Source organism: Palaemon carinicauda, chromosome 27 (genome assembly GCF_036898095.1).
Source record: "Palaemon carinicauda isolate YSFRI2023 chromosome 27, ASM3689809v2, whole genome shotgun sequence".
In the NCBI taxonomy this organism is placed as follows: Eukaryota; Metazoa; Arthropoda; class Malacostraca; order Decapoda; family Palaemonidae; genus Palaemon; species Palaemon carinicauda.
The window spans coordinates 30,753,018-30,765,434 of NC_090751.1; the positions used below are offsets into that span (position 1 = coordinate 30,753,018).

General features: G+C 33.8%; 1 protein-coding gene across 12 annotated transcripts in view; it reads left to right on the forward strand.

Moving 5' to 3' along the window:
- The window catches only part of Chi (LIM domain-binding protein 2 Chi), an 84,128-nt gene that overhangs the window by 31,733 nt on the left and 39,978 nt on the right, over positions 1–12,417 (forward strand). For all 12 annotated transcript variants that reach the window (XM_068350972.1, XM_068350970.1, XM_068350971.1 and 9 more), the window contains exons 2-3: positions 8,015–8,090; positions 11,693–11,795. In XM_068350972.1, coding sequence (XP_068207073.1) covers positions 8,015–8,090; positions 11,693–11,795 — 179 coding nt within the window. The remainder of the gene's footprint in view (positions 1–8,014; positions 8,091–11,692; positions 11,796–12,417) is intronic.

Consider the following 12,417-nt stretch of genomic DNA (forward strand, 5'->3'; position numbering starts at 1 on the left):
CTCCAAAATCAAACCATTGTTCTCTTGCCTCGGGTATTACCATAGCCTCTGTACCATGGTCTTCCACTGTTTTCTTGCTTGAGGGTACACTAAGGCACACCATTCTATGTTTCCTTATTTTCTTTCTTCGCTCTCTTATTTTCTCTGTTGGAGCCCCAGGACTTGAAGAATCGTGCTCATCCAACTAGGATTGTAGCTTAGATAATAATAATAATAATAATAATAATAATAATAATAATAATAACTGTTGGGTTTTCACCAAATTACACTTCGGCGCTGTGTTCTCCCGAGGTCAAAATCCATTGATCTATATTGATGGAATGGGTGAGTGGTTTAGTTTTAATGTCCTTGAATTTTATTTTAAGCCTTTATAAGTTTTATAATGGTATTGATGGGGTTAATCATATCGCCAAAGAATATTTGCAGTCTTTCTTCTTCTTCTTCTTCTTCTTCTATTAGCGTGTTTTTTTTTTTTTTTTTTTTTTTTTTTTTTTGCCATTCGTATTTAGGTAACACGGTTGCCTTTTTTTGAAGGACTTCGCTTTGGCTTTTGGGGTTGACCGTAGTCCCGACTGCTGCCTTGCCTGACATCGCCCAGACCTCTTAAGTCGTGACCTCTTGCTTTTTACAATTACACCGTATCCTTTTCTCGTCCGTATTTATAATATATTTTTTATTCAAAGAAATACAAACATGGAAATAGGCTTTATATCCTATTTGATTTTCATTATAAGAATTCAAAATGTGATTGTATGGACTCTTTATTGTGTATGATCCATCGCCTCCCTGACATGTCTTAGGTGTTTTGGTAATGTTCAACAATTACTAGCAGTTGGTTGCTAAATACCATGTCGAAGTATCACCTGGAATGGTAAATCTGTTTATGCATTACCGTAACTTTAGACTTTTATTTCATATATTCGTGTTGGTTTTAATAAGAAACTACATTTCAAATTAGTACTCTGTCATCTTTGACAACTTAGGACTTTCATGTTCCCTTGTATATTATATCATTAGTACCTCTCTCTCTCTCTCTCTCTCTCTCTCTCTCTCTCTCTCTCAACTGACTTTCTACAAATATCTTTACATTGCCAGGTTTTCCTTTTTTTCATCCTTATTATGTCACGGTGCCTTCCTTATTCATAGAAGGATGTTTTCTTCCTCGGAATACTATTTATTGGAATCCAAGTTCCGTCAGTGCACCACAGGCGATGCACTGTAAGCATTACCAAGGTCCTTTAAATGTGTAAGGGACCTTCGGTAATACCAAGCCTTATAAGGTCATCACTGATTACCTAACTCCTTTCCCCAATTCATTTCTTGCATTATGTTCTCCAGTCTCGTTAACTCTATTTTGCAACTTCCGGGTTTTCCCCATTGACGATGAATAGCCTCCTCAACTCCATCGCCGGGCCATATGATCGAGGAGGAATCGATATCCCGCCTCTTGAAATCGAGAAGAGTATAGGGGAGTAAAATGAAGCGGGTGGGAATTTCAAATCGGAGGAAGTCCTCAACGTCGCAACCTATTTGGGGATTGCTTTGCTCCCTACAGAGGAAGCGAAGCGGCCGTGTCGGATGGGGAGAGGGGGAGGAGGTTGTTCCGGATCCACCTGATATTAGGGAAGTGGCCGAAAGTGTGATTGTTGTAAAGGAGAGGTAGATCAAATTTATTAAACTGCCTCCCTCGTTTCCTCATTTGGGGTAATTTGGATCTTGAAGCATCTTACGAATTGCAGCAGCTATATCTGATTCTCTCTCTCTCTCTCTCTCTCTCTCTCTCTCTCTCTCTCTCTCTCTCTCAATAGTTTTAATTGTTTCCCCAAATATTTACTGGTAATGTTTTCAAATATTTCGTATCTGTAATGATTTCATGTTAATAGCAAATGTGTTTTGCAATCCTTTTTACTGCATAGAAAGTCCAAGGTTCACGCTTCAAATGTTTCCGTGATAATTTTTTTTTTTTTTTTTTTTTTAATAATGTTATGCTTCTGGGTTGAGGTATCACAAATTATATTCCTTTCTAAATGACAAACATTACTAGTGTTAGAAATGATTGTGTTCAGAGCACTTTGATGTGTAGAAGAAAAGTGGCTGCACAATTGAGTACAGTAAAGTTTTATTAAATATGAATTTTATATAATTTAATCTCAATGTGGAAGGGAGGAAATCTTAACATCTTGGTATAGTAACGCCAAATATGCATTAATAAACCACTGAACTTTTAGAATAACTTGGTTTATCCATTTTATGAATTCAATGTTTGCATTTCATATTGAAGTATAATTTCCTTGTGTACACTGGAGATAATCAAGTCTCAATATACAGTGGAATATTGAAGAAGAATATTGTGGAAATTAGTATTGTCAATATTTGACGGGGAAAATTAAAAAAAAAAAAAACTTGTGGGGAGATAAATTGGCGTTGAGACAAGAAATTGTACTATTTGCTTATATGATATAATAATAAAGAGAACGACGATGATGTAGTAGCCTGTAAGTTATAATAGGTGAAAAATTATACAGAGAGAGAGAGAGAGAGAGAGAGAGAGAGAGAGAGAGAGTTTCAGGTTTAATTGCAGATGCGTGGAAAGATATGGGAGTTTGTGGAAGATCTGGGTTTAGAAGAGGGGAAGATAGAAATGGAGACTATTTTAATATAGTACTATTTTTTTCGAAGTATATATATATATATATATATATATATTGTGTGTGTGTGGGTTTGTGCATATTCGTGTGCGCACGCGTGTGTAAAATGAGAGCGCGATGAAATTGGTATAATGAGACATATTCTGTAGACTGCTGTATAGAAATAATACCAGATACCTTCATTGACTTCATAAAGAAAGAAATCGCGTTTGCCTGGGGGAAAATTACGGTAGTAACAAATTTCCTTGTATATGGATTTTTACTCTTTTTTTTTTAGAAAGATATTATTCTGATAAAACTCATTTGACAAACTTTATTGATATACGGAAATACGTCGTTTCAGGTCAACAGGAAGATTCTTACAAATGTGGAGTTTTACTCGTGAAAAGTTCGAACTTTAATCTGCATTGTGATTTCATTATTTTACGTAGTTTATTCGATAATGCTTTTATAAGAGATCATATTGTTTAGACATACACACAGACATCTCATCAAGCAATGGAGGGTTTAATTCTTATGTGAAATCTTTTATGGAATTGAAGAATCGACGAAACAATTGTCACGGGTGCTTACGACTAACGCTTCTTTGTTGACATTTTCGCTGAGCGACCAAATATCAGTTGTTCTGAAGTTCAAAGTTTTTATAAATTCTATTTAGTTGAACAGGTTAACACGAGTCAATTTCTATAGTTTATAAATGACTGATCTATTTTAACGATGTTACTGATCTTCATTTTTTTTTTATTCGGGATTTATATTTGCCCCGGATTTAGGAACTCCAACCTCGTGTGCTATTAGGTTTGTCCGTAGAACTTATTATTTAATCCAAATTTTTGTAAATTTACCTCAGATTTTCTTTATGTCAGTATGTATATACTGTATATACAGAAAAACTAGCATTGAACCACCTCTCTCTCTCTCTCTCTGTCTCTTTCTCTCTCTCTCTCTCTCCTCAGGAGGCCTAAGGCGCGAAACATAAACACCATAAAAGCGACGCCCCTCGGCTCAAGTTATACTTTACCAGGGGAAGAAGGGTGGAGAGTATTTTCGAAAGGTACAATCGAAATTCGAAAAAGGGTTGCCAAGTAGTCCTTTCCCGGAATCAGTAACGATATGAAAAAAAGAAAAGTTAAAAAGGTAGAAATGAAAACTTAGCTTGGTCTAGGCAATGTCTACAGACCTTTGCCCTAAGTGGCTGAAACCTGAGCTTGGCCTAGGCAATATCTACAGACCTTAGCTTGGTCTAGGGCTAGGCAATATCTACAGACCTTAGTTTGGTCTAGGGCTAGGCAATATCTACAGACCTTAGTTTGGTCTAGGGCTAGGCAATATCTACAGACCTTAGTTTGGTCTAGGCAATATCTACAGACCTTAGTTTGGTCTAGGCAATATCTACAGACCTTTGTTCTAGGTGGCTGAAACCTTAGCTTGCTCTAGACAATATCTACAGACTTTAGCTTGCTCTAGACAATATCTACAGACCATTGTTCTATGTGGCTGAAACCTTAGCTTGGTCTAGTCAATATCTACAGATTTTAGCTTGCTCTAGACAATATCTACAGACTTTAGCTTGCTCTAGACAATATCTACAGACTTAAGCTTTCTCTAGACAATATCTACAGACTATTGTTCTATGTGGCTGAAACCTTAGCTTGGTCTAGATGGAAAACAAAGGAAATTTTGGCCCATCGTTTACGCTCCAGTGTTGAGTCTCACTTCTGTTCTACATGCACCTCTATTGATAGTGAAAACAGAAGGCGGGGTCACGGTGACTCGGCCAAGAAATTTGGTAGTGATTGGTGTTCGAGGAAAAGATGCAAGTCTTTGTTCTTGGTCTTTAATGGTAGTTTTTTTTTTTTCCAGAGCACATTAGAGGTCAATGTGTATCTGGTCTGTGAGATTTCCTCGGCATATAGTTGTGGATTAAAAGGCCGTGTTCTCGCTTTTGTTTCCTATCTTGTGTTCGCGTTTTTATTTCCTATGTCGTGTTCACGTTTTTATTTCATAGGGCGTGTTCACGTTTTTGTTTCCTAGGGTGTGTTCACGCTTGTTTCCTAACCATGGTAACACCTTTTTCCTAAGCCGTGTTCACATTTCGCTTTTTTATCCTAAGCTGTGTTCACTCTTTTATTAACGTAAAAAAAAAAGAAGTTAAAACAGCATTCGTAAACTTTATTCTTACCATTGCAATTGTATATTTAAATATGAATAAATTCTTATCGCTGAGAAGTTATTATCTAGTGTATGGGAAAACTACAACAGAAATTTAGTATTGATCTTTTCGTTACAATGGTAAGTGTAAGTGTTCAAGATCATTATTCTCTCCCCCTCTTCCTTGTTATAGCCGAAGTTGTTCTTGTCTGTCTACGGTAAAGCTTTGTAAAAAGAAAAAAAATCATTTCGAACATATCTGGAATGGGATCTTGCATTTTGTTTTCATTCTTACATTGATGTCAACAAACAATTTATCATATTGATTTTATTTACATAGAATTTCAAGAAACGAAGGCAATGGTTCGTTTATATTTTCATCCAGTCTGCTGTATCTTCAACCATTTATGAAAATTGGGGGTGGTTTATTTGAGAGATTTGTTAGACATGGAGTAATCAGTTCAACGGGTTCTGGAAAGCTTTCGGGAGGGAGATTTGGACGGATGTAGGGAGATCCCGAGTTAGTTCTCAATATGACTGGGAGCTGGCGAGGAGGGGGAAGGGGGAAGGATGGGGCTGCTATTCTGTGGTAGGGTGGGGGTGGTAGAACAAGGAGGGAGAGAGAGAGAATGCGTGTGGTGGTGGGGGCAGGTGGAGAACTCTACAAGTCAACCTTTCGAAATAGAACGTTTTCTGGTTAGCGTTTTCAGTTTGATGAATTCCTGAAAGACGTTTCAGTTTTCATGTCGATCTGGTTCGGAAATAAATGATGTAAACATTGGTAGGCTGCTGTGTCATGGGGGATCTTGTAAGGGGTTGAAATAACGGGGCCCTTTGGGCTTGGTAGGGGATCCCTGGGTAGTACTCTCGGATGGTTAGGGGACGCTTCTCTCTCTCTCTCTCTCTCTCTCTCTCTCTCTCTCTCTCTCGTCCCGCCAGTGTTGTCAATTTTAGATAGCGGCTTATTTTTCGTTTAATTTCGTTTATGTACGTGTTGGTATATCATATTTATATAAATGATTAGACATCGTTTCTTCGTTATCTCGTTATAACGTTTAACATGAATACTATTTATAGTGAACTACGAAGGATGTTATATCGCACTGGTTTTATTTACACATCGCGTAAAATTTGTAGGGCTGCCTCCCGGGAGCGTTCCCCATCACCCCCTGGTCCTCCCTCACTCGTATTCTTTCTGGGGTCCCCCATCTCTTCTCTCACTTGTCCCCCATTCCCCCAAGTTTATTGTTGGTTGCCTCTCCTCCTCCTGTATGTGCTTTTCCTAACTTCTTTGTTGTTTGGCTGGTGTGCTCCTCGTCTTATATACAGTATATAATGTTTATGACGCGAATACTCTTTTTTTTTTATGGAGAAGTTTCCTTACTATTCAGTACCAATCCACGACTTTATTACTTGAGTAATTTTCCTTACCCGGGAATACTATTAAAAGAAAATATACGTCTTGTTCTGTTTTACAGCCAACGTTCTGAGGTGAATGGTTATAGCTTAAGTGTTTTAACTTTTTAAAGGTCTTGCTGGCAAGTGTGCTATACTAGCATTAATCAATGTGAAGTTGAGTATAGTACGGGATATGACATTAAATGTACAACCCTGTCGTAGTGTGTACAATTAGGATTTTTTTTTTTCCGAATAAAGTATGATGTTAGGGATGTGCAGGTCAAAATACCTATCATTTATAACTCTTTCGGACTCGTAGTTAGAATCTCTCTACGCCCCGTGTTTAATGTTTGGTTATAACCAAATCCCTTCTCATATGGCAGGATATCTTACATTAACCACTTTGCACACTTGCAGTCTCATCATTAGTACGTTGAACCCTCCCACACACACCGTCTTTCATATATCTACCAATAGTATCAGACGCTCTTGCTCTCCCTGGACTTGAAACCCTTTCTATTTCAGTCCATCTTTTCTAGTTCTTCCTCACATCCTTCCTTTTAAAATTTTAGAATTTACTATTTTCACTAACCTGTTGTCCTCCCTATTTTCCGACTTATCTTGAATTCTTAAACGCTTCTCTATTATTTGCTACATTTAAACTTGTCCAGACAAAGGAAAATAATTTCAATACGTTTTATTTGCATTCATGATCCTAACTTTACTACCATAAAGGAGAGTTGGCTCAACAGTCCCTCATACATGCGACTGTTGCTTCAGTAAAAACTCTTAAGAATTAACATTCCTACCTTCGCATATACTTTGGGCTTCTCTGTTATTCTAACCCTCTTCCCTGACATTACTCCCATATACCTGCTCAAGATCTAATGCTTTTATTAATTGCCATCTGTAATAGGGTATATTTCTGTATTCCTTAAAAGTTTACTCTTGCCTACCTACCGCATTATGCTCTTAATTTCCCCCTCTTTAAATCACTCAAACTCTACCTGGTTTCTATCTGTTGTTCCAAGTCAGTCCTATCTCACCTGCTAACATCAAACATTCACATTTCATTCATAACTCCGTTTCCTATCTGACCGCTTTGCCCTTATATCTATCGCACCAAACCAGTCATTTTCCTGCTTACATATTTCAAGGGAAGGTATCTAGTAATATATATATATATATATATATATTTTATATATATATATATTTTATATATATATATTTTATATATATATATATATTTTATATATATATATATATATATATATTTTATATATATATATATATATACATACATTTATATATATACTGTATATATATATATATATATATTTTATATATATATATATATATACATACATTTATATATATACTGTATATATATATATATATATATACATACATTTATATATACTGTATATATATATATATATTTCTATTTCATACTGGAATCGAACCCTAACCCTTTCAAATGAAAGGCCAGGTCGCTTGAAACCATGCCACCAGACCTGGCCTTTCATTTGAAGGGGCTAGGGTTCGATCCCAGTATGAGATAGAAATTTATTTATTTGAGCACGATATTGTGTTTATTTTTATCCATATATATATATATATATATATATGTATATATATGTATATATATATATATATATATATATAATATGCATTAGACATATATAATGTTTGCATTCCCCCCCCCAAAAAAAAAACGTACTTTTATGAAGATTATCTTTTTTATCTACTGTTACTAAATGCTTTGAATGTTATAGATTGGAATGTATAATTAAACAAATATTCTTTTCCTTTCACAGACGGCACACTCCATACTTTGGTCAGCCCGATTACCGCCTTTATGAGCTTAATAAACGGCTACAACAAAGATCTGAGGTGAGTAGATTAGTTTTATGGAATTTTTTAATAGATTATAAAACTGCTTTTTTATTAATCATTAAATTCTGTTAAGTGTCCCATAGTCTTTCTCTGATTTTTAAATTGATTTGTTTTGAGTTCTAGATTGTAAAACTTCATATCTTCCATCTTAAATTTTTAGTTTTTAATCGGATGTAATAATATTTTGCGTTCCATATTTTTCTCTGCACCAGTTTTTAACTGTTTTTTTTATTGATTATTTTGTGATTAATTTTGGTGATTTTGTATGTGTTTCCCTTTTCTAAGTGTTTAAGACCATTATTTATTTACTGTTAACATTTAAAGTTGTGTATATATATATATATATATATATGTATATATATATATATTATATATATATATATATATATATATATATCTTTTCGGTTATGCTCAACTCTCCGCTTCCCTCGAGTAAGGGTGAGAGGAAGTATTCATACCATGGTGAGAGGGGGTGCATGTCAATCTAAATATTAGCGACATTTTTTATGGGTCGCATATATCAGTATTTGTATATCAAAGAATGATGACAATCTTAGACTAGAATCCTTTCACATACTGTAGTTGTAAGTTCATTCTCAAGACGAGATTGATAAACAAATCTATGAATCTACTTAGTATTATTTGATTAGGTTAATTTTTCTAACGATTTTCAAATCCTTGATGTTTTGTTTATGAAAAAAAAAAAACAAAGATTTTTATCTTTTTTAATTGTTCCCTGGTGATGTTCTGTAAACTATATCCATAACTTATATTTTCCAACTATTTCTTCTCATTTCATTGTCTAAAAATATTCAACGATATTTTCAAGAAAAGTTAAGAGTTTATGACGAATATTTTTATGTCTTGTTCTTACTCTTAAATTAGTATTATCCAAATCCACTACTGTATCTGAACCATATATTAGTGTTATCCTAATAAAGGAAGGAAACTTTCTTCTTACTTTTTTGAGAGGCCACTGTGATGTCAAGTAGTATTTACTGTACTGTATGCGATACGGCTTTATGTGTAATGTCATTATGTCATTTATGTTTCTATCTAGACAGCGATCAGTTAATTAATAGGCCAATTTATCGTCTCATTCTTTAGAATTTAAAGATTTTTTTATTGTCTAATAATTCTGGAAAAGCGTTTAATGCGCTCTAACATGAGAACTTTTCATCAGGTTGGTCATGGTTTTGTTGTATAATTTCGTTGCTTTATCTTATGCATTTAATGCTTTATCAATTATATTCGTCATTTAATCCTTAACCACATCAGCTTTATTTACATAAGCTGTTCAACTTGTAAAACATCTGTTGTTTCCATTTAAGAGCCTGTAAACATCTCATGAAGTAGTTTAACAAGATCATTGATCATGTAGTTTATCAAAAATGGAATTAAAATGTTAGTGTAACAAAAACGAAATTAATTTTTTGTCAAAAGAAAAAAAAAATGATGGATCTGTATTAATATTTTTCAACGTGGGATGCCATGCTAAGTAGGTGGTTTTGCGCATCATACACAATCCCAAAGTTAGAAATGACTGCATGACTTTTGGTAACCAGATCTCCATGGGGAGGGCTAGAATTGGGAATTCCTTCCCCTCCCCACAAAGGCAAAAGCATTCTACATGTATATTGCTTGTCCCACCTGACATAAGGAAAATATTTACAGTAGAGTATGATCATTCAAATTCTCAACTTCTGGCCAATTGCATTATATTTTATTTTTCCTTGTTTCCGTTCCTCACTAGACTATTTTCCCTGTTGGGGCATCCTGCTTTTCCAACAAGGGTTGTATCCTAGCATATAATAATAATGATAATACAGTACATAGGCATGAATATGCGTTTAAACCTGTGTACAGTATATGGGTGACCCCGTAATATTTCCTTTTGTTTTTATATGTATGTTTATGCTATAGAAGACAATTATAAAGCGAATTAATCGCCAAATGAGAGGGTTATTAAAAATATTGCCTAAAGTAAATGTAATTCTGATTATAGGTAAGGAATCTTGTGTTAGACATTGCATTGAAAAAGGAAATAAATGTCTTTTGTGGTAATACAACAGTTAAATCTAATTCAGATAATTTGATTATAGTACAGTATAATGATGATTTAGATACAAATGTAGAAGATTGTGTTAACATCCCATTTAAAAACAACAGTGATATGAAAGCAAGACTGTCATCAAACTGCTGTTTTCCGAAAGGAGAATGGAACAGTTTGATTTTGTTTTTAAAGATATACAATATACTCAAATTAACTACATGTCTTTCATGTTAGAGATGAAAATTATGCTGTTAATTTGGCTATCTCTGAGAATTTTTTTTTTAGATAATGTATTCGAACAAAATGCAAGTCTAGTTTTATAGATTTTGTTTTTGAATATCACTGTAGTAATGCATAAATGTAATCTATTTATATCCCCAAAGAAAGTAAAATATATAGATTCAAAGAATGTGGTTAGTTGGGTTCAAATCATAAGAAAATATATCCCTCTTAGTTATCAATAAGAAATGTCCAGGTTAGAGGTCATCTATAAAAAGCAAGATTTGTAAATAACACATTCAATCTGAAGGAAAGACTCGACCACCATTTTGAAATTTCAACTTTTTTCAGTATTTTTAGACTGGTGTATTATGGCATGTTATACTGTGCGTTATAATGTAAATCTACTTGTTTTACTAAGTTGCAGTTCTTTGGAAACTTTTCTGATAGATAGAACTACTGTAGTTAGGACAGTTTAATTTCTTTCGTGTACAGTATACAGTATATATCTTAACTATCTTCTCAACTCTTTCGTCAATTATTGTCTCATATTTGTTCATATCTATTGGGTAATTCTTTGAAATTGTAGGAATGATACAGTAGTCTCCTTACTAAGTATCATGATAATAAGAATGAGGATAATGAAAAAGACAGTGGTATGATAAATACTTATTGCTGATGGTGATGATGATGATGATACAAATTAGCTTTACCCATGTTTTATTCATGGAAAACTTGTTAACGTAATTTTCTTTTAGTGGTGAGACATTGAAGCTAAGAAAGAAAACTTTCATAAGCAAGTAACCATTATAATCTTGACTAATACTCCCTCCTACAGTGTTACCAACAGAATTCGTACACAAAGCTGGGTCTTTGGTGTCAACTTTTTTCAATAACAATTTTAACGCTACATTGATATCTGCAATTGCTAAATAAGGATTGAATTTCCTTGTCAATAGTGATTGACTCTGAATAGAACTTAATCCAAGATTTGAGAGAAGTTATACATAACTAATAATGGGATTAAGAAGAATTCATAACTAGAATTATCTTTGGAATATGATCTAATTTATGTGTGTGCAGGATTAAGATGCATCTCTAGGAATTATTTATTTGAAATAGGGTATGTTAGAATTCCTTAGTCTCACACTTTTAGATTAGCCATTTGTAATATTTCTTGTATAAAAAGGTAATATTTTATTATCTTTTATAACTAAGAAACCATGGTAATATTTTACCTTTCCTTTCTCTTTTGTGTTTAATCACCCCCAGAATGCTAATTTATTATGCATTAAATTTTAATCTATATTTTCTTCTTTCCTTACAGGAATCAGATAATCTATGGTGGGATGCATTTGCAACGGAATTTTTTGAGGATGATGCCACTCTCACCCTTACCTTTTGCCTTGAAGACGGCCCCAAAAGATATAGTAAGTGGTTTTACTAGGACATGTTATCTCTGTAGAATGTTGAGTTAGTTGAAATAAAATCCACTATTATTAACTAAACTGGATGAATTGTGATATTATTTTTAAATTTACTGCATAGTGTGATATAATGATAAAATTGAAATATATGTAAAAGGAAAAGTTCAATAAATGTATGTTAGCAAGGAATGGAAAAAGTAATACTGTATACCGTAGATTGAAGATTGTAAGGCATGTCGATGAATGATTGAAAAGAGAGTAATAGTTAATGAACATATATTTTCTAGTTTTACTTAATATTGTATGGGAAAAAAAGACATAAAGGAGGAAAATTAGGAAAATTTTCTCTAGAAAGAAATGTCACAATCCATTGTGTAAAAGTTTATTTCATTGTGAAACTGAAATAAAGGTGTTAATCACACTGATAAAGATGGAACCCATTGTAATCCATTACTAGTTTAAAATGCATATAGTAGTTGTGGTTAAATGACTGGAAGATTGTAAGTTCACTTTGAATTGGGTTTAAAGGGATTTTCGTGATTAGGACAAACATGCTATCGAGTGATTTGGTTATTTGAAGCATATGCATGGATATATTTGGCACTGAAGTAAGATGTGATGTTCA